The sequence below is a fragment of the Callionymus lyra genome, chromosome 9 (assembly GCF_982586985.1).
Source record: "Callionymus lyra chromosome 9, fCalLyr1.hap1.1, whole genome shotgun sequence".
NCBI classification, from domain to species: Eukaryota; Metazoa; Chordata; class Actinopteri; order Syngnathiformes; family Callionymidae; genus Callionymus; species Callionymus lyra.
The window spans coordinates 9,597,036-9,623,937 of NC_141826.1; the positions used below are offsets into that span (position 1 = coordinate 9,597,036).

At 37.8% G+C, this 26,902-nt stretch overlaps 1 protein-coding gene across 3 annotated transcripts in view; it reads right to left on the minus strand.

Annotated features, from left to right (window-relative positions):
- gria1a (glutamate receptor, ionotropic, AMPA 1a) overlaps positions 1 to 26,902 on the minus strand; it is a 92,220-nt gene that overhangs the window by 34,521 nt on the left and 30,797 nt on the right. For all 3 annotated transcript variants that reach the window (XM_087799626.1, XM_087799624.1, XM_087799625.1), the window contains exons 5-11: positions 22,978 to 23,031; positions 14,488 to 14,646; positions 13,428 to 13,595; positions 12,576 to 12,680; positions 11,123 to 11,233; positions 5,146 to 5,352; positions 4,640 to 5,085 (exon numbers count right to left, since the gene is read on the minus strand). In XM_087799626.1, the coding sequence (XP_087655752.1) occupies positions 4,640 to 5,085; positions 5,146 to 5,352; positions 11,123 to 11,233; positions 12,576 to 12,680; positions 13,428 to 13,595; positions 14,488 to 14,646; positions 22,978 to 23,031 (1,250 nt within the window). The remainder of the gene's footprint in view (positions 1 to 4,639; positions 5,086 to 5,145; positions 5,353 to 11,122; positions 11,234 to 12,575; positions 12,681 to 13,427; positions 13,596 to 14,487; positions 14,647 to 22,977; positions 23,032 to 26,902) is intronic.

A 26,902-nucleotide genomic window follows, 5' to 3' on the forward strand; every position in this document is an offset into this window, starting at 1 on the left:
GGATCACCAGTTTGGCACTCGCCTCCATATCAGTAATTAAATTGAGAGGCGAAATAAACTAAAGGAGCTCTCGGAACATTCTGTTCTCACCTTTTAGTGATAAAAAGTACAGTGATGAGTGAGTCTCTTGCAAGCAACCAGAGACTCAAACGACTCATCTTGACACAAATTGATTTAATTTGGCGGCTTTTCAACAAGTTTTCACCTCGAATTAAGACATTTCCAAGACATTTAAAAAGGATGCCTATTGTTCACAACCAGCAGATCCTTAAATTGTCTTTCTCGAGAACAGAACTGACAGCACAGACTGCTTATGAAAATAAAACCCTGGACGTGAGGATTGATGATGTTATTGTTCTCCGACAAAGACACAGTTGCCGCCGACATCCATTTGAAGGCACCTCTGCATGCAGTTATGCAAAGTGGAGCAACTAGGTCACCCGAATGTTTGGAGGAGAACATTCCTCCAGGGCAGCAGCCAGTCAGGTGAAACATTCACCGTGTACGTTTTGAAGACTTCATGCAGAGGCGGTTGCCATGATTGCTACGCTGCAGACCGCTCCACATGTCAAACTGGAGCCCCTGCTGGGATTTTTACAGCCTCCATACCGACTTCCAGGCCTGGTTCCACAAAAGACCTTTGAAAGCCATAAATATTTATCGATTGAAGTGGTGACTTTTATTTATTTATTTTTTACCAAAGGCCGAAGTTGGATTTTCTTCTTGAAGTAAAAAATCTGAACAATGAAGTTTCTCTAGAAAACAAAACATTATAAATATTATGCAACGTAATTAAGGAACAAAGTGCACTCTCTAAGGGATAATGCATAAACATCAGGAGCTGATAGGTTGCAATATTTTTCCACAATACTGTATTGATTTTCAACCTCACATCTTTTTTTTCCTTTCAAACCATATTTTATTTCTTAACCCTAGTCCTTTAATGGTTTATAGTTCAATAAATTAGTCGTAAAATAAAATTGTTTTTATTTAATTACAATTAACATGCAAATATTCTTGGTGTTTGTACATTTTTGTGTTGCAATAAAATGTACAGCAGCTAGATGGCAGCAATCATGACGTCCTTCGCAGCTAAAGAAACAATGAAATCCTACAAGATTACAGTGATGACTGAGAACGAGCGGATAAAGTACAGCATCTTTTAAAGCTGATGTTTTGACATATTTCAAAACAATGAAAGCAATTACAGAGTCAAGTACTGGACAATTATACAATTATATCCTTGTTACTGCAGTATGACTCTATCTCGCAAAATATCAGATTGTTGCCCCTGTATCAGCATAGGTATCATATCACCAGATTCTAGCCAATTCACACCACAAACAAAGTGCAATAATGTTTGCCAGTTTTAAGCTACACTCATTTTCTAAATTAGAAAAATCATATTATCTAATAGAAGATTTACAGAAAATGTATATATCTTCAAAAATAAAAAATAAATGTTATGGAAAGGTAAATAGTAGCCGTTATCCACCACCTAGCCTAACCACCAACAAGCGAGCATGTAAACTGTTTCGATAAAAATGTACCTTACTTGAAATATTAGTTCGACAAATATTTATTTTTAAACAGTTTGAACAGTTTAAAGTTCAGAGGATTTTATTTTATTTTTTAAACTTTGGCTCCTGCAATAGTTTTGGTGATGTTAATGTCAATTTAACAAAACAGTGTCTTTGTAATAACCAAGAAACTCAAGCACTCATGGTAAAGGACAGGTTTCAAATATGATTTTTTGTACACATGATTTTACCTAAATTAAATTGTATTCTTAACTGAAAAGTTCTGAGTGGTTTTCTGACCTGGTTCATTGTTCATGTTCTTAGTAAAATTCAGTAAAAGTGTAGATTTGTATTTACAATGACATTGCAACATGCATTATATAATTCAGAACACTTAATCTGGATCTAATGGCTTGTAAAAACCATACTAGTATCATAGTTAAATACAACTAAAATTACAAAACAGCAAGTGAATACATACAATTATTATTGCGTGAAGAAATTGGGAATAAATAGAAGTGGAAATTGAAATATGTCTATGCTGATATATTTTGTATTCCTTCTCTATTGCTGTTTTTTTTATTGCTGCTCTTTCCTACCTATGATGGAACAAATAAAAACAATGTTCACCATGATTCATTGTGCGTTTCAAGATATTTTCTTACTTGAAAAGATTAAAACAATAAAAAATGTCAGTGCCTGGTTACTCTAGTCTGCCTCACAGCTGTTCGTATAAAGTCTCCCCTGAGAACAATGAATGCAAATAATAAAGAAATATGCATGAGTCAGTGTTTGTGGTCAAGCTTAGCCTGAGGGACACAAATCTGCATGTTTGTTTCGTGCACATGAAGACGATCCACAGGGGAAGTGACCACTTGATGACGGGCGGTGACATTCTCTCCTTGCGGAACGTGTGAGGGAATCAATAATTATCGCAGATGTGTTCTCCGGGTGTAAACATAGTACAAAAAGCCTTCATCCAGCATCAAGTCCAGCCGAGTCTCCGGGCAGAAAAGGCTAAATGTCAGGTTATTGCCCAGGGAAGTGGGCAGGTGCAGAGATTTTGTGCCTGCTGATATTTGTATTTGTCGCTAACAAATTGAAAAACATTCTGTAAATGTCAGAAGCTGTAAAACCTGCTGGAAGAAGATTAAAAAAAAATCGAGGGTTGCATGTTACTGTAATTTTGTCATACATGAGGGAATGAGTGTTACCACTGCTGTTATCGTTCAGTGATCTTTGATATTTGAGAAATATTTTTTAATTGTTTGAGCAAACTGCTGATAAAGATTTCATTTAATTTTTTTTTTTTTATAAAAAAACTCACAATAATGATACAAGTGAGGAATATTAGATGAGTTTTCCTGGTTGTAGCTTCATTCCATGGATCTGGTTGTGGCTACATACAAGTTACAACTTTTTACTAATTGTCTGTGGTCTTGGTATTTCAAAAACGAATCCAGATCCTTTAGGTAAAAAATATTGTTGAAGAAACACTATAATTACAATCAAAATGCAACAAAGTTGTTTGAATAAACCTATAAATCATGAAGGTCGCTGGATTTTTATTTTATTTTAATCTATTGTGTTTTTCATTTTATTCATCTCTTTTCATTTGACTCCTAATTTCATTTTTAAAAGCTGTAATTACAAGTTCTAGTGATGTGTTAACAACAAAAGTTTTCTGATTCTGAAATAAAATGAGACGTTCGGTAAATGCACGCTTCCACCTATATTATAATTTATTTAATGATTATTATATTAAAACCCCACATTTACTTGAACTTATCATTTGATACCATTTTTAGCATTTAAGATTAAGGGTGTTTAAACATATCGATATATTACATTATTATATTGCACAATAATCTATCGATATTCAACAGCACCGTATCGATAAATAGATTAATTAATTAAATATCAAAGCACAGTTTTTGTGTTGCCATAGTTTTAATCATGCGTGTGTAAAATAAAATAATTAAAATGTTTACAATTAGCATGCAAATATTGACGACAATTGTTCATTTTTGTGTTGCAATTAATCTTCCGGCCACTAGGCAGCTAAATTAAAGTTAAAATCCCACAAGATCATCGTCGAGAGGAAACATGAAAGCAGTTAAAACTTAATCAAGAATCATGTTGTATAAATTCTGCAACACCAGTGTCAAGTACTTGGAAAACAATACAAAGGTATCCTTGTTCCTAGAGTATCGCAAAATATCGCAATATATCGTATCATGGTCCCTGCATCACGATGCGTATCGTATCTCCAGATTCTTGCCAATACACAGCATATTTGAAGTAACTTTGATACTAATAGGTGCAAGTATTCCAAAACTAACTCACACAATGCACACATTTGAAGTGAGGATCCTGGTAATGCAACTCACTTTGGATTAGGAACCTTTGTCATGTAATCTGCTTCATTTTTTCTTCATGCTAAATGACCTTCAAGACTTCCTGTCATGTTCTAACATGCAAGTCTTGAGTGATCCTCTGAGCTTCTGTGTGACCAACATTTCATGATTTCAAAACGACATCCTCATCACAAAGCCACACAAAGCCGGGTGCACACTCACGACCTCACCAGTGTCGACTGGTTCAGAGCTCACAGAGACAATCCTGACATTATCATCTCCTTCAAGTCCCCCCGGAAACCTCGGAGAGACGACCCCAGTGTCTTTAATTTCGCACACTTAATGGGATTTTTAATTGGTGACCTTTGGAGAATGGTTTTATGCCACAACTCATGAGACCACTTGAGGGGAAGGCAACTGCACAGAGCTCAATACTCACTCTGAGATCTCTCACGACGGCCCTTCAAGAGCAGAGGATATTTACCATCCACCCCAAGATAGTTGAAGGGATCAATTAGTCAATAGTTTGGTAGGACAGATGGATCAGGAGGGGGCGGGGGGCGGCTGGCAGATGAGGCTTGCAGCAGGATGCAACAGTTCATGAATATTTGGTGACAGGAGAGAGAGGCACGACACAGCGATCAGCAACACAGCTCATCAAACTTTTATAAATGTTGGCTATGAAAAAGTTTGAGAAGAAACAACAAGGCTCTCGTGTTGTCGACAAAAAAAACAAGAGTTTGACATCCCTCAGCGTCTTACCGTGGGGAGATATCGCAGCCCTGCTGCATGAAGGCGCCCAGAGAGAACCAGAGGGAGTTGAAGATCCCGAACTCGTTGGTCTGTTCCGGACTCTGCTGTTGCACGTTCTGCTGGGTCGACGTCTGGCCCTGCTGGAGGCCGTTGGAGGCGGAGGCTTGTGTGGGGCTTTGAGGCTCCGCCCCCTCTTCGTAGTCCTCGGAGTGCCACTCGTACGGACTGAAGCGGCTGACCAGGAAGAGGACCACGCTGACGCCGATGTAGGCGAACACTATGCACATCCAGATCTCATAAGCCAGCGGGTCCAAGAAGGAAAATACGCCTGGTTTGGATTTAGTAGGTTTCTTGATCATGATGGAGATTCCAAGTGACATGAAGGGCTTTGAGAAGTCGATGACTTCCTCGCGGACCAGGGTGATGGTCAGCGGAGCGACAGCGACGTCGGCTTTCTGCAGGAAAACAACACAGCATTGATTTTACGAAACCCCCGACATGATGAGTGGACTTACCCCGTACACGAGTTCTCCAACCATGCCGTTCCACATCTTCGTTTCGGGATCTCTGGCGCCATACTTTCCATCGGATACTACCTTCAGTTTGTACTGGTAGCCCACGTGTTTGGCGATCTCTGCCGCCAGCTCCACGATGTATCCTTCGTACCGGTCGTTCCCGGTGAGCTGCTCGTGGTTCTTCTTGTGCATCACGTATGGCGACTCCTGGCGGGATAAGGACGACACAATGGATGACGTTTTAGTGAACCAGTAGAAAGAAGTAGTTATAACAATATCATGGGCCCAATCGACCATGAGAGAATAACCGAGACAATGCATACCTCTGACAAGGGCTAAACTTCACATGATTAAATCGGTGAATCTTCAATGACTCAAGAATGTTGTTGAGTCACCACAAAAAAAACTTGTATCCTGACTTTCAAAGTTTTAGCCATTTTATGTAGTGACCCCAAAAAATTGGTGAGGAATGAAAAATTCCTCCTTCTATTCTAGATATTTAATTGTATGCTTTGTTGTAAAAAAAAAATCCACTTTTCTAGTATTTTGTTAGCTCTTACCGACGCTATCCACAGCAGTGTTTAAAGCCATAGCCAAGCGTAAGGTTAACCTACGAGCTGCATGGGAGCAGTGGATGACAAAAGGTAAACACATATTCAAGACCAACTTTTAAACTCGAAACTGAAGATGAAGAATTTGAGGGTTTTGTGGGCGAGGAATGAACTGAAAAGAATAGGTGTATTGTGTTGTATTTTATGTGTTGTGAGAGCTATTTTCACCATATCACATGGTGTTTTCTTTTTTTTTTACATGTAACAACTGAATGAGGTTAAAAGATATTGTGACTGTTTATTAAAGTTTGTCAGACGTATCTGGCTTTTTTGTTTCGCTTGATGTGCCTGATAATCTGGTGCAATTTATATGTGAAATAACGGACCTTGACAGTGGGTGTGGAAAAATACGGTAACCATCGCAAGGCGGAGACTCTTATTTTATCTACCAGTTGACTACTTGAGAGGCATCATCTTAAGCATCCGGAGGTGTGTATTTTTTTCAAGCCATCAACTAAGACTTCCTTTTGGGAGGTGTGCTCCTTTTATGGAGACCATTTCTTGAAAAAACTGCCACCCTGCCACATCACCCGAATGCCTTGTTGCAAATTCCTTAAAATATTACTTGCGTGACAATCATAAAAACAGCCTTGGCAGAGGTGATAGTGAGAACTTTGTCAGGTGACGGTTGAATTGAAATGTAAAAAGTAGTTGTAGGCGAGTTGATTTCGAGACAATCCAATGGTCATTTGCCTTCTGTGAGATTTAGTGTTGAACTCCATGTAAATGCTGGCCTGTTTTTTCTGTATCTCCAAGGTTTTATGTAGTTTCCAGTAACCCTGTATCAACTCACCTGACTATCTTATTTATTCTAGACTTTTGGGACTCATAGTCCTGTTTTTAGAAACTCCTCTGGCTCATGTCTTGAGATATATATATATAGCGTAATGTTAGTTCATGCTTCAGAGAACACAGAAAGACAGGCTTATCAAAAAAGAAAATGTTTGTCATAGTGTTGGTCAGAGCAGGAATGGGTCCCTCTCTGACCCCCCCGGGTCACAATTCTCCAGTAATTACATCTTACAACGGTGCTACTACTCCCAACTCCACACCTGGGGCTGTCTTAGAGAGAAACAAGCATTTCATCCCGACCTGAAGAAAAGCCAACCCCGAGTGCACACTGATACATGAAGGTAGCACAATTCCCACATGTTGTTATATGTAGCTAAACCTGCGCTGAGCCGGGAAAATCCTGACATCATATTTCATCAGGGGTTCACACAAATGCGTCCCTCAGTGTGGGACAGTTATCTGGTGCTCTTTATGGTTGAGGTGATGGTAATCATTGTTACACATGAAAAACCCTGAACCCAGTGATAGGAAAACAGCGCCCCGGGGAGACTTCGGATGGGAAAGTATGGTGTGCAGTGCAACGGAAACCCACAATGACACGGCTCTGCACACACACTTCCAGACACACTGGTTCGTGGGGATTGGCATACATTCGGGCTTCGGGGACTCATTGACCGTGAACAGTCCCACTGAGATCTGCTGTCATTCAGCAATGTCAAACAAGCAGATCTAAAACATATTCTGTTGTGCAGACGGAGCCTTTTGTTTATCTGTTGACAGACCTTTTTTTTTTTTAAATACTTCTAGGTGACTTTTCTCACACTGACAAGTTTAAACCACATTTAAGAGTCTTTGGGTCGAGTCAAGTCTGTTTGTTAGTGGAAAGTGTGCTGCCAGCTCGTGATAAAGAAGCACAGAACCCAAGTTTTGTTTCCAAATTTAAATTTTCTGCTCCACTAAACCTACTTATTCACCACATTGGCTCACGTCTTGGCAGTGTTTGAACACTTGGACCAAATGTTACCGAGACAAACAAGCACACGTTTGACAGAGTCGCTCATTATACTTCACAACAATGAAACAAACACAGACAATGAAATGAAAATATAGATGTTATTATGGTAAATATTTCATATCGAATAGGACTGTTACAGGTCAAAGGACAATATTTAACCCACAGATACTGATTTGTTTAACCAGCCACCAAAAACTCAAAATATTTATGTTTTTCAGATGCATTTCTGCATAAATGTCGAACAAACACTTTTAACATAATAGATAGATAAACTTTATTGATCCCTCTCTAATTTTAACCCACAAAGTATACAACATAATGAATTGATTTAAAAAAATAAAAAATTATCTTGTCAATGTAAAAAAACATTTCTTTCATTATTTATTTATCCATGTCATACATTTATTTGTGAATGTGTCTTTTTTTCTTCTTCGATAAACATGTTTTTATTATTACTCTCCTTGCTCAAAGCATAACAAATAACATTTTTTTATATTCGAAAGAAAAAAAGCATGTTTTTCAATGATTGTGTCAACCTTTATCTTGTCCTTCATTGCATTAATACAATAATTCAATTTGTATTTTAATTCACAATTTTTGTAGACCCATCTAACAACTACAGTCAACTATACACATGACTCACTGGGAAAATATATATTCGCTGGCCTACTTTAGACTTTTTTCATTGGACCCTTTGGGCGTCCAGGCCTGACCTTACATGTGGCACGAGCTCGCCCCCGACTTCGTGGCTATCTACGAGTGCACACCTCAGTGTCCGCGAGTTGCCTGCACTTTTAAACAAGCCCTGAGGCCATTTGAAAAACACAATTATTCCACCAATTAAAATAATTCCACAGGAAGCGGCTAATAATACCCCACTCCAAGGGATTTAAAAATAAGTCTCGAAATTCCAGTCATGGCCTGGTTTATAGTGCGAAGCCGCGGCCAGGCAGGCACAAAATGCTCGTGCCCCATTAAATACGGTCTGCTTCGCTGCCCCAAATCTCCGGATGACCCCGGCTCGACTCCCGTGTGCAGGTTGGAACAGCTTGCATTGTCAGAAATCTTCGGAGCTACACCTGCATGATGGCGAAACAACACAGTCTCTGGAGCTCCGGCTCGCTGAGCAGCAAAGTTACAAAGGTGTAAAAAAGCTGCTCGCGGAGCACAATGACTTCTTATCTTCTCTCGTAGCCATCGAGACGACGAGCCAATTTATCTCACTGGAGAAAAACCTGGAACCCCGACAGGAGTTTATGTTTCACTCTGTGACCGGAAAGTTTTTAAAACACAAGGACTAAAGATGTTGAACTTTATATTATTAAATGTTACTGTCACAGTCTTTGGAATGTGACACATGTAAGATGAAATGTTTTTTCCTAATTTAAGGAGCCATTTAAGGCCGACTTTCTTTTACTTCAGCAAATATATGTGATATTCTGACTTATTCATCTTCAAGCTTTTTCATTATCACACTAATTGGTATTCCGCTGACTTATTGGCAAAAGCAAACACACAAGCGTTCATTTAACATTCGTCTACGATAAATCGTGCTGTTGCTAATGAGGGCTACTTTTTCAGATTCATCATTTGCGTTCAACAGAAAAATTGTCATACGGTGCTGGGCCGGAACATTCGTACACTGGAGGAGGAAACTGTCCAGAGGCACCAACCATCTAAAGAGGTTGCACCAAGAGATTGAGAAGTATTCCAACGAGTATACATTTATACTAATCTTCTTGCGACTACAGAAGTGGTCTATAGTCTTGACTATAGTCTCAAAGCCTAACGGACCGTCATCCTTTTTCTGCTTCTCAAATGATACCAAGGCACGTCTCCTCACAATGGGGCGTCATAGCTCAGATGGTAGAGTGGTTGACACGTGGTCTGAGAGGTTGAGGGTTCAATCCAAGTTCTGGATCAGATTGTGGCATTGTGTCCCTAAGCAAGAAACTTTACTCTGATTGCTCCTAATGGTTGAAATGGCATGCTGTATCGCAGCCTACTCCCATCAGTGTGTGATTGTGTATGTGAATAGGTGAATGTGTAACTTAGTGTGAAGTGCTTTGGGTGCTGTACAAGCATAGAAAAGCTCTACATAAGTAGGAACAATTTGCTTACAACCCACTCCAGAGATGAATTGCCAGTTCAAAACCAAAACAATGGTAATGTTCAACTCAAGCAAGTTATCATGTATATTATGTTTTATTTCTTTTTTGTTCTTTATCTGAGAAAGTCTTGGTCTTGGACTTGTTCTTTCTTGGTCATGTCTTGGTCTTGACTGTCTCCAGTCTTAACACTGTCTTGTGCTGTGTCTCAAATCACATACTTGAGTATTCAAAGTTAGTATTATTAGTGCGTAAGTGCGTCTCAATTCTTTATACGAAATTTAGTGCGCCATGCACACTAAGTTGTCGTACTAAAACGCCCACAAAACTAAGCATGGTTCAATGGACACAAACCACCCTAAACAGTTGCCATCTTAGTGACATTTTAAACGGAAGTTACGTCATATATAAATGCATATATATACATATACTTACAGGTGCATTTTCTGCAGCAGTAGGAGGATAAACACGTCTTCGGTGCTGATACCAGCTTAAATATCTCGCGAATATTTCGATTCTCATATTTTTTATTTATTTCTTTTTCCAAACTTGCAAAACGTGCTGCCAGCAGGTGTCGCTAGTGTTCCAACAGCTGGTTGCAACCATCGTTAAATCGTAGTAGAAGAAGAAGCTGTTGCGTCATTTCCTGTTAGTGCGTAGCAGCAGTATTTGATTTGAGACATACTATCTGTTGAGAATTTGCGTACTAGTTAGTATGTACACTATCCTGATGCATACTAACTTCTAGTATACTAAGAGAAGTATGTGATTTGAGACACAGCAATGGTCTTACAAAGACTATAAAATAATTCCTTAACATTTCCTGAAAATCTCATGAAGATGAGTTCAAGTACATGTCACAATATATCCTTAGTAGAGCTAAAAACTTAACTGTTTTCTATTTTATTGGGTCTTGAAAATTATTCATTGTTCAAGATTCAAGGTCCTCTTGTTCATGGTGATTGACTAAGTCTGTCGAGACACAATTCTCTCTTCAGTATCACATTGTTTACATACTTGGTAATCTAACCCTCGACTTTTTTTTTAATGTTCTATCCAGTAAATAAGCAGATGAAGAATCAATAAATCTCAATTGTGGATCAGGAAGCCAGACCTAAAGATAACATCATAATTGCAGGTACATTTGAAGGTAAATGCCGTACTGCAATAGTGTTATACCATATTAAGATAAGAAAGTGTTTTTCTGGGATTAAGAGATTGCGACTCTGTTTGGAGCCACTCGGACAGAAGTAAGCAGAAAAGAGGGAAGAAAAAGGAGGTAGGAGAGCGAAATACAATCACAGATGTCAGCCGAATCCGTTCAGGGGTCTGAACCTTAAGGAACTCTATCATTGAAGAAAATGAAAAATGCCACCCTGCGTTGATCCATCTCATCCTCCCTGTAGCCTGCGGGAGAAAATCCTTCCAGCTGTGGATTTAAACCGACTCACCAATATCGTGGTGACGATATAGGTTCTGTTCTGAAGGCCGTATGTGTCGTTGCTGCCCCTCGTGAAGGTGGCGGTGGTCACGTACTTCTCGTCCTCGTTCCAGTAGCCCACCTGTAACGAGAAGCGTATCCAATTATTTAATGTAAGCATCGATCATGAGAAGGTTGAGTGGGAGTTTTTTTTAAGATGTTTTCCGTCCAGATTCGTAATGAATTCTGCAGTTTAGCTGAATGTTTTCAAATTCTGGCCGGGGGCCAAATACGGCCAGCCAACTCATTTGATGTGCCCAGCCGATTGTTGTCGATAAATGTTCACGTTAAGATCATTTTTTAAGATAAGATTAGGGACAGATATAATGGATGTCCATCAAAAGGGTCAAACTAATGTTGAAAGGAATTTGTTAAGTTAGGAAGTAAAAACACAGAGATAATTAAGATACCATAACACCTCAAAGAATGAAAATTAAATTAGACACATTTCCTTCATGAATATTTATTTTGTTTGGCCCGATGTTTGGATTGCATCTTTTCCCCTTTTATAATTATTTTTATTACAGCCTGTCCAATCAGGGGTTGCAACAAGTGAGTCTCTTTTTAGTCTTAACCTATTTCCATCACCCTTCCAATTCAGTCATACCATCTCTTCTCTTTTTTTACCCAATCAACCCTCCTGTCTCCCCTTTCCATATATTAAAACCATAAACTTTGTTATCTGAAATTCAGGATCTTCTTCAGTTGAACTTAATCCCAATTCAATTTTTTTTTGTGTGTACAAATGGTCTGCCTGATATTGAAGTTTGGTTTTGAGGCAATATTACCACATTTTCAGAGACTTTGATTTTTTAAGCCTATTTTTTACTTTTTAAGTGAAAAAAGGAGGTTTTTTTTCCGTTTTCTTTTTTTTAAGCATTAGAAAATTTTTTATTTGTGTTCACATGGTCTGCCTGATATTGACTTTTGGTTTTGCTGAATTTTTACCCAATTTTTATAGATTGATATTTGGGTATTTCTTCAAACTTTTAAGTAAAAAAAAAAAGGCGATATTTTTTTCTGTTTTTTAGACATCAGAATATAACAATTTTAACATTTAATTGTGTTTACAACGTTCCGCCAGTCATTCAAATTGGTTTTGCTGCATTTTTCTACATTTTTAGAGACGTTGATTTTTGGTGCAATTTGTTTTATAATTGTTGGAGTGAAAATGGTCAATTTTTCTGGTTGTTTAAGACTTCAAAAAAATCACATTTTCACAACTTGGGCAACATTTCTTTTCGCCTGATATTGAACTTTGGTCTTTCAGCGACCTATTTATTTTTCTTGACAATTTTTGAAAATTGCTTTTTAATGCAGTAAAATGCTCAACGATGTTTGGGTGAGTAAATCAAACCGGTACCTCAAGGCCAGTTTTACTTTTAACATTCGGGTTTGTAGTTAAATCAGAGCAACAGATGTACCTTCTTAGGTCCAGATGGAGCCAGTTCCATCACGCTCACAGTATAATTGGTCCTCCGGCCCTTCTCGTTGAACTGGATGTGACCCGTCAAACCGTCTATTCGGACCTGTAAGTGAAGAAGCGGGTATCGTCATGCTTAGATCGGACCAGAAGTCCTCGCTGGGATCTTCACGTCAGGACGCTGAAACAAGTGTTTTTCGAGTCGTTCTTAAACTGTAAGCAAGTGGAAGCTCTCGTGTGTTTGTGTTCATTTGTCACTACAGTGACTTTGTCCCAACGGAGGTGAATGACAGACGGTGAGTGTGTGTGTGTGTGCGGTGTGTTTGTGTTGGCTGTGTGACCAAGTTAATTGAGCGCGCACAGCTTCGCTATCCAGTCTATCCACAGGCAGATGGCTGGATTGACACCGAGCAGGCCGGCGCGCTCGGCAGACTGAGCCGCGGGCTTTAGACAAGTACATGCTCCATATGCAGGACCACAGAGATGATGTATCCATCACATCATCACACGCCTCACTATCAAACCTCGTCGAGCTGCAATCTGCACAACTCCACGTCCCTGGCTTTATGAGCAACTATTTTTGTTGTTTTTTTAACTCGATTTCTGACGCGTCGTAACTCATGACGATCACAGGCGGAGTGTTGGCGCCTGCAGGTTTTGTTTACCAGCCATGATGTCACATTTGATACAGAAGCGTTTCTCTGAGAACTTAATGTGAACTTTACATGACAGAATGAGACCTAATTTGTTGAGCGTTCACCAACTCAAGAGCATTTAAGCAACATGCCACTCAGGACTTTAGTCCGGGAATATAGCTTCTGTGTGTGACAGTGCATCTGTGTGTTCCACTGACCTGCTGTAAGGCTCTCTGGATGTCGATGCCCTGCCCCCAGGGAGCTGGTGGGTTGGCAAGACACTCCCCGGCGTTGCCCCTTCGAGAGATGTCTATCCTTTGTCTCCGTAAATTCTGGAAGGCCGTGGACATGACTTTGACGCCGTCGTATGTCAGAGCGCCTGTGTACTGTGTGAACATAAACCGGACATGAGTACTTTTACACATTTTTTTAAATCAAAAAGATATACTCTGAAAATAAACATTAAAACAATTACATTCAAAGGCTTAGCACTCAAAAATAAAACTGATAACAATTGTACCAGAACATCAGAACAACAGAATATACCAAAAAAGAAAGCCTCGGGAGATCTGTTCTGATTATTTGGTTTTTTAACGTTTTATTTTACCTTTTTATTTTTCTCTTTTTTACGATGTCGTAATTGTTTTTACGTACATTTATCTGCATAAAATCCTTTCATGGATTTATTAACTTTGATTTTATAGCCATAGAACTGTTAAAAAATGTCCTTTTAGCAAGTAATTTTACTTTTTCCATATCCGTTAGTTAATATAAGTATTCAGTTTATCTGCAGGTTGATAATGGCGATGTTAAGGTGTTTTTAACTGTGTGATAGGATATGAATAAGTTCCTGGGTTGAAATTAAAAAACCTTTCCCAAGAAAAACCTTTTCCTGATTCACTTTCCAAGTTTTTTCCAACACTCTATTCTTCCCCACACCCCCTCTCAGTGAACTCAACACTGCAGTTGTGTGCGTTCATTGCACTTTTAACATAATTATACATGCACGTGTTTGATCTATAGAAAGGATAAAGTTAAGTTTAAAATGTGCACAAATCCTGAGGACAGCAATAGGATATTCAGCAAAGGGTTAATGTTCATATTCTAGTTTACGTCACGATGCAGCCACAGTTTGCTTTAAGGCAAGTGAAGATATTCTGGCTGCTCTCAGTCAAATCCATTTCTTTCACAAGCAAAACGCGTTGACTCATCAAAAACATTTTTAGAGATTTACAGGCGCCGTTGCCGCATGATGAAAGCGAAGCAAAAGATATGTACTTTAAGGCTGCTCTTGGGCACTTTTGAGTCTTTGTTGTCGAACTCCAACCACTGCTGGACCACACGATGGATGCTCGGCTCAGAGTTGTTGACCAGCTGGAAGCCAGTGATGTTCGCACCACCTTTCCTCAGGTCTGTCAGGTCAATATCCAGAAATCCCTGGATGAAAGAAAAAAAAAACAACATCAATAAAACATTAGTACCTGAAGCAACAACAGGAATAATCCAACCCACAAAAGTCGACCAAAACCTTTGAAGAGTTTCACTGTTTCTTTATCTCTAATAAACTAAAACATTTGGCCCAATTTTTTTGCTTGTTTATTTTGTTTAGTATTCCATCTGATGCATCTGTTAGAATCCTAACAGTCTTCATTTCCAATTCAAGAAGTCCCATGTGATTATCTATTTATTGTATTAATTATTGTTTATTTTGTCCGACTATTAACTGTTATGCAACTTTTTTTGCATCCTTTCAGAGTAAAATTGTTCTTATCCATTCATCTCTGCTTTGCTTTATAGCCGACCTCGCTTTTGTTGGTAGTGGAGCAGAGAAAAAATAAAGTAACTTATACCCATTTGTCCACTTGTCTTTCAGGAATGCAACTCAAAAGTTTCAGAGATGCTAACCAACATGCTAGCTCTCTTGACAGGAAATTTAAGTACAAAAAAAAGGAATACTGTAGTTATGGAAAGTGTCATTAAGTGATGACATCACATCCTGTAAGTGCAAACAAATACATACAATATATTAATACGAATAAACTGAACACCACTCTGAAGCTTTATATTTATATAAACAAAAATGTGTCTGATGACACATCTGGATTGGCTTTTTATATGTTTTCAAAATACATTAGTGTCAACTATTGATCAAAAGGACTGTGGCCTTTAAATAGTGGCGATAGATAAATACTCATCACTAGTTAGATGTCTTAATGCAAAAGTCTCTGAAGTTTATATTGGATATAATATACCTTCAATGATAACATGGACTCTGGACTACAGTCCATAAGTGTAAGAATCAAGTTTAATGATGCATTTTGTTGCTGTTGTCATGATCCACTTCTGTTTTGTTTCATTTTGTCAAAGTACTTCCTGCTTCGCCATTTTCTTTTTTCTTTGACAGTTGCAAAGTCGCACTGCTGCTGGTGATCGATCAATCAGCCCTGATGGATTTAAGGGGCTGATCTCCAGCCAGCACTTGTCAGCTCATTTCCAGTCCCACCTGGTAAATTTTTGACTCTGCTACGTTCAACCTGCTTGCTGTTCCAACTTTGTTCCTCAGACATTGTTGTTCATGACGTTTTCCTAGTTAGCGTTTTTTGTTACTCTGTTTTTGGTGAGAGTTTGATTTGACTTTTATTCTTTCCCCCTCATCGTATTGTGCCTCTTGCTGCTCTGTCGGAATATACCCCCTTGTGTTCCTTGGACTGTTTTTTTGAGAGAAAGCACTCTGGACTTGATTGTTATTTTTTTGGAAAGTACTGTTTTGGACCTTGTTGCCATCCTGTGGACATTCTGGTGTTATTGCGTTTTTAAGTTGTTCTTTTTGTAACTTATCCTGTCTTCCGCTTGTGGGTCACCTTGTGAAGTGATTCATGACAGCTGTGGTGCATACTTGTCTACAATGTAAGTGTCAGGTCGAAATATTACTTCCTGGTAAAATATTTTAAGACTCATGAAGTCTTTAAAAAATCTGTTCGCAACACACACCATCACAGCCTCATAAGAAAGTTTATGGCATGTTCTGAACACCGGGTACTTTTTCTCAGTTATTTAAAAAAAATGAGCAAATCTGTTGTTTACACCAAATGTCAGACAAATAAAATTGGAAAAAAATAACTATATTTAATCATGATTAATTGATAATTCCACAGCAACCCTGTGATAATTCGACATTTTATTTGTTTGAAATTCAAACTAAAGAGTGTCCGATTCAGTTTTTAAAAGACCCAGAGCTTCGTTGACAATTCTCAAAACCAAAATGGTAAAAGGTTATACCACAGCAAGTAAGATGTTTCTTCAAAAAAACATTACTCTTTGTATCTGCATGTTTCTCAGAAAATAAAACAACGTTAAATTGTTCAGCCTGTCTATGCGTCATCTCAGAATGAGTCATGTTTCGCCTCCAAATGAAGATAGACTACTTTCCTCTCTAGATTTATAAACAAAAGGAGGGTAAAAAATCCAAAATCAACCCGGCTGACAGGTCGACAAGCTAAAACATTTTTCTAATTGGAGATTAATTTGGCAGAAACGCTACAGTAACCCTGCAGTTGGAACATTGTCGAGGAGAGTAAGGGTTAATTGTGCCGTGCAAGTGAAATAGCAGAGAAATCGTTCGTTCGGAGAGATCCCTCCATTCAGCCGACTGCCTTCGCTGCCGTTAAAATTTAAAACCTCATTTCATGGCTGGAGAAGTGCGGAGCTAATCTCCGATAGTCTGAGTCCTCGCAGCCATTGTTGACAATGGGCCGATCAGAACCGTCCAAGCTGCTGCGAATAATGAATCGATCAGAACCTCCTCGGCGTGTCATGATGCAGAGCCTGGCGGAGGGAGAAGCTAATGCTTCAGACAGAGACAGACGCTTGTTCTCTCAGCGGGGAAAGGACGGAACAGGAGAGTTTGATTTGTCACAATAGGAAGTCTCATGTGAGAAGTTTTTGTCCATTTTTTTTTTTTGTTGCCACCAGACGTCCGTCTGACACTGAAGCCATTTGGTTCCGGTCCTTGAAAAATCTAGTCATATAAACACTTTTTCTTCTGCTAAGAAACTTGACTCACCATTTTGTTCATCTTTTGTTTTACATTTCTAAAGTGCCACGAGATTCAGAGGCTTTCAAATTCATATTGGATTCAAATGGAGCATGAAAGTAAGATTCTATGTGATGTACCTCAAAAAGGTGCTCATTATTACCAGTGGTGCGCAAGTTACTCTAAGTTAGTTCCTTAGTTACAGTTAATTATTTTAAAAGTAACTCAGTGACTTTGAGTTATTCGTCGAGTAACTAGTTACTAGGGAATGTATCTTGTTTTTTGATTGAACACTGTGATTAAAGAACTCAGTAAAAAGGTAAAAAATATAATTGAAAAAAGAAAAATTTCACCGATCCTCATTTTTTCAGCCGATACAATATTTTTGATTGTTACAACAGGCCATTTTTCGCCCATTTCTTCTTCTCAAAAGAACTCAAATGCAAACATTCACTTGATCAAAGAAACCTACAATAACTAACAACAAATATAAAAACATTAAAACTAAACAACACTGTAGAAAAAAAACTTTTGGGGGAAAATAAATAATGAAAAACTCAACAGTAAACAAATCAAATCCCCAACATTCACTTAACTATCACAATAACTGTACATTTTTCTTTTTTATCGCCTGACAAACAGTTCCTCTTCGTTCCTGCAAATTTTGGCAATTCCAATGTATATGAATCCCATGTGTTCATTTGTTGATTGAAGTGGTTACTGTTCAGTTAGTGTTTCTAACGACAGCAATCTCGATCATTGAAATCATCACTGATGTGAGTCAAAGAGGTTTAGTTAACAGACAGTGTTTCTTCAAGTCATCCGTGAATTCAGTCCCCTGCCAAGTGAGCTAATCGAATAGAATATGTTGCATGTTACGTAAAGAAAATATGTTTTAATCGCAGTCATGATAAATGTGTTAAGTTTTTTGACAAAGTAATTAAAGCACTAACCGTACCTTATCCTTCACCACCAACACCACACATTTTCAACACCGGATTCTTCAACTGACCCTGCTCGAAGAAAACATTTTTTGTGGATGACTGAGCCCGTCTTGCATCCAAAAAAAGAACAGCAGTCTTACTAGTGCGTCTGCTTGTTTCCTAAATCAGGCCATCCTTGTAGCGATCAATACTCCTGTTGAAAACCTTCTGCTACACTGAGAGACCACTACACTGGTTTTCTGCCAATGACGTCAACATGGGAACTAAACCATCTGTTAAATTGTGATTACTTAATTCCAGGTCACGGAGTTGCAACTCATTTCTTTGAAGATGATATAGCGAAGATAATGACAAGGGTTTAGACGAGGCTTCTTGGTTTATAAGGGTCTGAAACACATTATTTGTACTTTAAGGGCAACTTATGTGAAAACCCAAGTCCCCTGACTCACTTAAATGTTTCAAATGTTGAAGTCTTCCTCTCTTAGATTCAACGCTGCTTAGTTAATACAACGAGTCCCATTGGAGACTTCCGGGATTAATGACTTGCAGTGACAAACCACGATGTTTGACCACTCCCAGCAGAGTGGGTGTGGCTATGGTAAAAAAGATTTACATTCAAGAAAAAAGCGTTTTCAGTAAAGACATGTACATGTTCTTAGACAGGCTTAGACTGGACAGTTTCATCACACGGTCAAAACATACAGATTGAAATTGACGAGTCAAAATGTTTATGTACGACTGTTTTTCTTACTATATAAGCCATGTGAGGGACTGGCTATAACCTGTTCACGGTGTTCTGTTCTCTAATTTAGAAGTCTATCCCAGCTGGATAGGGTGAGGGGCAGAGTGCAACAAACCCAATCATACTATATTTTTTAAGAAATGTACATCACTGGCCAAACAAAAAGCATATTTACAATAATTTCGGTGACAGGAAGTAAGACTGTTGTCGAACGTTTGATTCATCTTTATCTTTTTCTGTTTCTTAATCACATTTATTTTCCTTCGACATCATTTTTTTTTGTAATTTAACAGCCATGAATCATTTTAGTCATGTTTTCCTTTGCACTTAAAACTTAAACATCTTTACAGTTCACAAAATTGAACAAACCATCTGGCTTTAAGCAAACCACCTGGATGTCCACGTGAAAAATTTGTCCTGATTTGGAATGACAAAATAAATATTTTAGCTTTCAGGGGAGATCACACTCAACATGTTCTTGTGCCATGTTTTAATCATTTGACATTGTGTCAAACTCCAGACTCTCACTGCTGCCCTCCACTGATCTTCCTATTGAGCAAAGTTCAATGTTCAAGCTTCAGGAGACTAATGGAAAGACGATGAACATCGGCTTCCAAAAGGCACCTGTGTGTGAATTTTTCTGCCTGATGGAGTGATGCCTTCGTGTCTGAGCTAATGCAGTGCAGTGAGATGAAGAGGTTTCTATAGAAACCAGCTTTATAAAAAAACAAAAAAACACTGGACATCCGGTGTGAAAGCTCCAGCTCCTGAAATAATGTCTTTTACTGCAGTCTGGCACACTAAAAATTGACATGCAAGACGTTCCCACAGGATTTCTACCTGAAAAACCTATAAATGACAAAACCAAAGTTGTTTCCTTTTCTATTTTCATAACAACTTTCCATTTTGTAAATATGTATCCTATCGAGACAAGATTTCTTTCTGGCTGGAAACAACTGAACACAGTCCTGGAAATATATCCAAGCTGTTTTTCTGCCAGACTCATGAAATTAACTAAAGTACTTTTGTAAGGATTCAAAGCAAAAAAAATCTCTTCTAAACCTCTGATGTTTGTTTGGACAACATCATAAACAGGAAGTGCCATCAGCAGAGATTTCCTTAGATCTCAGCAGAGATTTAATTAATAAAAATAAGCCCCCAATTAAAGAATTTTTTTTTGACAGGATTTCAATGACTATTCTTTTCAAAGTGTTAAGTTTGTTCACATAACTACACAGTCAACAAAATGCTGTAACAACTTCTACAACTAAAAGTACTAGTACCATTATTACTAATGAGACACAGAAACCACAGATCTCAAAACAGCCCTCATGACGAACTATGCATTGATTCTACTAGTACTACTGCAATAACTACTACAACCTCTAAAACTACTTCCATTTTAAAAAATTATATTACTTAGTACTTCTCCTTTTATTTGTACCACAGATTGAACTTTTGACTGATTCTACTTCATTTCGCCATACTACTTCTATTGCTTCTGCTAGTAGTACTATAAACAAGTTATAAACAAAGACTCAGAAGCATTTATATCACAATTTTACTTCAATGCAGCTTCAATTTTATTTGTAAAAAAAAACAAAAAAAACATTTTAAAGCTCAAACCTCTGCCAAGGAGCTGATTTTCATCCTTATTGAGAATTTCTGTTCTACATTGATATATTTTGCATCACTGATTTTCCTAGTGAGGGTCCCCGCAACTCAGGGCAAGAGACGGTGGACACCCTGAAAAGGGAGCCATTACATTTCAGGACACACAACACACAAACTTTTTTTTGGATTTTTTTTGTCAATCATTGACACACACTCGCATTTATATAGAATTTCCTCAATCTTTATGTTTTGTGGATTGAGGGAGTAAACTGGAGCAAACACAGGGTAGAGCATACCAATGCCACACATCCACAGGTTGCCTCTAGCTGGAAGTGAACCTGCAACCTTTTTAAGCACTTGAAATATCCCTATTATAATAAAATGGACAGACTGGGAGAGCAGGGGGCAGTTGTAAAGCTGGCTGCACAACACAGTAGCAACAAAGTAAAAAAAAATTGATCAGTTTGTAGTTACTTGTTTTAAAACCATCCTTTTTATTATATAATATCTTAATATATTCATCGTCATTGATGTCAATTTTATAATCATTTTGACAGACAAAAACTCGTTTTCAAATAAATAACTTAAATATGGCAGAGCAACACGTTTATGTACTAAATTTAGTCAGGTAGAAATCGAACTTGTAGAAAAAGTGAAACGATTATGTTAAATGGTGCACAAATGCCAAGCATATGTCAATTCATTTACTTCACTTCGCTTTAGCTATCAGCCTCCTTCCATACGAGCCTCGTCTTTTTAAATGAGGAAAAAGTGACCAGACGCCGAGGTTGTGTCAATCTAACGAAGCTTGCACGCATCAAGAAGCAGAACGAGCCTTCAGCTGAATATTAATGCTTCTATTACGACTCCAGTTGATGTCAATTTTCTCCTGCACTTGATTGCATCTTCGGGGCTCGGGACGAGCCGCTCGCTGGAAAAAGACTTCAGAGCTGAAGGCTTATGTATTCCTGCTATCTGACCTTTGTCGGCGAGTGCGTCTGCGAGTGATAACTCACTTCGTCACCCTCTGCCCTGTCGTGCTTTACTCTTCAGCACTCAAGTGTGACGCTCATGACGATATGGCCAAATGTGAGCTGAGTCATCGTGCGATGGAAGCAGAAGTTGGAAACAGTCTAAACCCCCTTCCCCCCCCCTAAAAAAGGGCAGTTTAAATGAATCTGCTGAAGTTCCACCAACACTTTGTGTCACTTGGGTCACTTCCAACAAGACAAGAGTCTCTTAAAAATACTCCATGGTTTTTAATGTTTCTTATTTCGATGAGCACTGTTAGCTTTTTACACATTTTTAGCAACAAAACAACCAATAATTACCATAAAAGATGTTGTAAAATTGGATTAAAACCAAAAGAAATTGGCCTTAACTATCTACAAAACAATGGAAGACCATTTGATTACAATGTTGTATTCCATGTTAATCTTTGTACTGATGATGTATTCGATTTTAATCTTTGTATCCGTTCTCTGTGTGATTTTTCTTTGATCTATGTTCTTTAATCTTTGCGCGTTGTTCTTTTTATTGCACGTTGTTCTTATTTTTATGAATCCATTGTCTGTGTTGCCGTGAGCTGGAAAACCAATTTCCCGAAGGAGACCCCACAGGGATCAATAAAGTTTATCCATCCATCCATCCATCCATTGTATGTTACCCTCTTTGTGTTATTTCCGTTAATCTATATACTGTATATTTGCACTTTGTTATCTCTTTGCACTTTGTTCTCGTTCTTGCTTTTTAGGTTAGGTAGAACTTATTTATTATTACTATTTATATTCTTATTTATGAAACTTTTGTACCTTCAATCGTCTGCTGTGAACTGGAAACCTAATATTAGCGAATGAGATCTTCAGAGGAATTCATAAAATCTATCTAATCTAATTAATTACACTTAGTTTAGAAAAAATGGTGTAAAGCATCTGCTAATTTGTTGATCCCTGGGTTGAACATAATATATTTAGAGTATCAACGTGATCTATAAATACCTGAAAATGAGGCAGAGATATCAAACATTTCAGAAACACAAACGCTCTCAAGATTTATTTTCATTCATTTTTTTCCTGCTGCACAGCTTCTTCATTACCATTGTCAAAAGGTCAAGCTTTGTTGCATTAATGAGGTAAATGTTTGGCAGCAAAAAAGATATAGTTTGTCATATTCTTGTTTACAGTGTTTAATTTCCTGTCAAGGGTTGCCCCACAAGCCAGTGTCATCTGCCCTGACCTTTATATTTGTATGTTTTAGCCAGGAGGAGTAGGCTTTAAAACAACCAGAGTTTGGTTTTGTTTTAATAAAAATCAATGTAAGTTCTTTGTGATGTGTAAAGAATAAAAGATACATACGTTTAGTTTTACTTAGTAAAAGCAGAAAATGCAGTAGAATCACAACCGCGATAAACATATGAAGACGTCCTCGTTACTTACCAGGTTGGCCAGGATGTAGTGGTAACTCTTCGCATTCTTGCCTTGCTCAACAATCTATAAGACACAAGACAAATGGAGGGTAAACATCTGTGGCAGCAAAGCTAAAGGGTCAATTTGTGTTGATGTGCGTGAGCTGGTGCGAGCGCGAGAGTGGAAATGTACGGTCCATTTACGGACGTAAGAACAGAGAAACCTTTTATAGAGAAATAAATATACCTAGTGTCATTGAAAAACCATGTATTTTTACTTAACTTTACTACATTTATTGTATCCATATCATTGGATATATATTTTTATATTTAGTGGTAAAATTCAAATGAGTTGAATGAGAGCAGATGGTACTAGTGTTCAGTAGTGATGGTTTGATGAGGCCTCGTGATACGGTGGATCATGATACAGTAGCTTAATTTTGAAAGGCCACTTAATAGCACTCTCTGCTTTTTAATATTTGCTCTTATCTACTATTAAATTAAACCAGGTATCATTTTCAAAACTTAGAGTGCCATCTAGTGGCCTTTCACAATGAAAACACTGTATCATGATACAGTCCGTTTTTGAGAAGCCTTGGCTTGGATCTACTGATTCAATAAAACCTGGTACACGTTTACAAGTAATGTATCAAATAGATACACTGTATATAAGATATATTACAGATTTGAATAAAAGTGATGCCACAGTGAGGTGTAGCTCTTGAGTTTGTCTCATTCAAATGAGATTATTTATGCATGGCGGTTTCCAAAATTAGACCAAAAATGATCAAAAACATCAGTTTCTAAAATAGTCAGAAGTTGAGCTACGACGTCCTACATACTCCTATCTGGAGTCAAGCTACTAAATTGACCCCCGCTCTATTATTTCTGTGAAAACTTGCACCACTTGTTTTTGTGGTGCTGGTCCAGACACCCACTTACCAGAAAAGAACAACACAACCTCACACGGGCTGAACACAAAATTCCAGGACGCTTCCAGTGATTATCTAACACTGCTATTTAAAAAAAACAAGAGATCTCACATTCAATATTTTTTTTTTCCCATCTTTTGTTCAATCATCATTTCAACCTCATCTTTCACTTTGGTTTATACGTTTTATAAAGTCGTACACTTGATAATGTATAATGTACACAAAACAAATGTTGTGCTTGAACTACCGTCTAATTCTTTATAGAATTTTCTACTTCACTGAACACAATTTTCAATTTAAATTTTGTGTCATTTTGATAATTATTGATATAACAGAATGCTGAATTTGTGTGTGTTGTGTATTCTTGTAATAAGTCTCTATTTTAACTAATTATTGATGTTAATGTTGACTTTTACAAATGTGATGCTCGATTGAGAAAGAAACAAACAATTTATCTTTTTTTATCTCGTTTTATAACATTAGAGCTCTGTCTGGGGGCGTGTCCTCGGTCATCATAATAATAATTTCAACTGATCTAGTTAAAGTGAAAAAAAATTCAAATTTCACTAATTTTCTACTCACCTTTATGTCATAGTAATCTGTTCCTTTTTAGGCAAACATGCAAGGCCATTTTAATGGAGCGACTGGAGCTATGGTTCATCTTCCTCCAAAAAGACACTTAAAAACATCCAAATATCTCCGTGTTATTCATCTGTAACGTCCATCTTGTATTGAAGCCTCGGATGACTCCTGCTAAAAGCATATTTTTCTCACCAGTCTATCAGCTCCCGCCTTACACCTTTCCTCATTCAAACACATTGCAATCATTAGTGCGCAAGATTTAGGCAGCTAGCCGAGCAGCGTTAGCTAAAAACAAGCTTCAAATATAAACTTGTAAAAAAAAAAATCTGGAACAACTCCTCTTGTCGAGGCTTTGATACAAGTTGAACATTATAGACGTGAAGGTAATTGGATGATCTCTTTGGATGAAGATGAAGCTTGCTAAGCAGCTAGCCTAGCAACGTTCAATAAAACAAACCTAAATTATAGATTTGTTTCATTTTTTCCAGATAAATTTCTCATGTTGAGGCTTCAATACAAGATGGACGTTACAGAAGAGCACTATGGATGTATTTAGATGTTTGCAAGCGAGTCATTTTGGAGAAAGAAGAACATGAGCTTCGGTCGCTACATTTAAATGAACATACATTTTTGCCTTTAACTCTAAAAAGGAACAGATTACACTGAAAATAAACCCCAACCATTAGTCGACATGAGGGTGAGTAGAAAATGAGTGAAACTATCACTTAAAGAGCCAGTACGTTCAGTTCCTGGACCTCCATTCTCCGTGTTGTTGTTAAGCGAGTGTGTGCAGATCTAATGACGCTGAAGGCTGTGACAGAAGGTGACATTTGTTATTAATGGTGACCCCAGCGCAAGGCGGACCCGGCGGCCAAGCCTCTGGCGAAAGCACCACAAGTGAGCATACACAAACTGTGACACCAATTCACCCGGCGCTGACGGGGAAAATCTCACTAGTGTAGCCCGACATATTGATATGTTTGGGCTGCCGGTGGTGGTTTTTATTAAACATGCAAGAATGGTGGAGTCACTCAGAGTTCATCTTCACCAGAAAAAAAAAAAGGGTCACTTTCTCATCTCCCGGGAAGACAATAGTAGCAAGTCATGATGAATGCTCTCCTCAGAGACCGTATCAACATCCAGCGAATATGAAAAGTCACCCCTCAGGATACTGTCAGTGACATTATCGTGGGAGAATCTGTGTACTGGACGAGATAAATGAGACGAACAGGCGGGTTTAAAGGGCAGGAGAAGCAGAGGTGTTATGGGTTTATGTTATGCTGGATATTGTTGTTGGAGGCAGCCGGCAGATGCGGGTGATTGATGGTGCTTGTCTGAATGGAAAAGTTCTCCGGCTCTGCTCCTGTAAACTGCGGAGGACTGATGCAATAACCTTAACTGGAGACATCAGGCCATCAATAACAGTCGCCGGCGAAGCAATAGTCCCCGCCTACACGCCAGGCCGGCCTGCAGGGGGGGTCCATCATATTTTCTAATAACAAATATTAATCTCCCCGCGTAGTTCGTCCATTATCAACATAATATTTGAATAGAAAATGACTCTCTTTTTACGACTCTATACCAGAGGTGGACAATTACATTTCCTAAGCAGCCACTTTATATACTGGGACAATTAAGAGTTAAGCCAGGAGCCTCGCTTTAAAGGAAATCATAAAAATAAGTTGTCAAATATTTCAAGCAAATTTTATTTAGCTTAAAGTAAAACAATAAATACATAAAAATTTAAATTGTATTGAATAAGTAGTAATAATCCCTAGCAAAAAAATAAATATATACTAACAAAAAACAATACATTCATAAACACAATTGAATTAAAATAATAAAAATCTAGATTAATCTGTGTAATTCAATCCAATAATAGATTAAAAGATTGAAGTATAAATACTTTATGCAGGTGGTTTATACAGTTGGAAAATCAGGTTAGCATTAATGGCTTTTGCACTCACAATTGAATCCTACTTATTTTTCTTGGATGAGTTTAATGGATGGAATCTTTGAACTAATCTGATTTGTCTATGTCTGCTTTATTTCCAATGCTAATGCATGGCCCTTCACTGTATTCAAGTGACCTTGATGAGGTCAGAAGGTCGAATTAAAACTATAAATCAATCAATCATCTTTTAATAAAACATGGTAAAGATACACATTTTAGTATTTTGTTTTTGTCGTTTTAATCTATATTTCAAATAACATCAATTGTATATCAAATAATGTTCATAGATTTTATCTTATTTTATACAGTCATCGTATACAGAAGTTAAACTTCTAAGTTCATATTTTTAAACTCGAGTGTTCCATTTTTATTTCCCCCTCATATTAAAGCTCTTCTTTTTTTTTTCTTTTTTCTTCTTTTCCTTCTCTTGGTTTTACATGATGAAATAGTAAATGTTTATATATTTTAAAAGGATATTTAAAAGATAT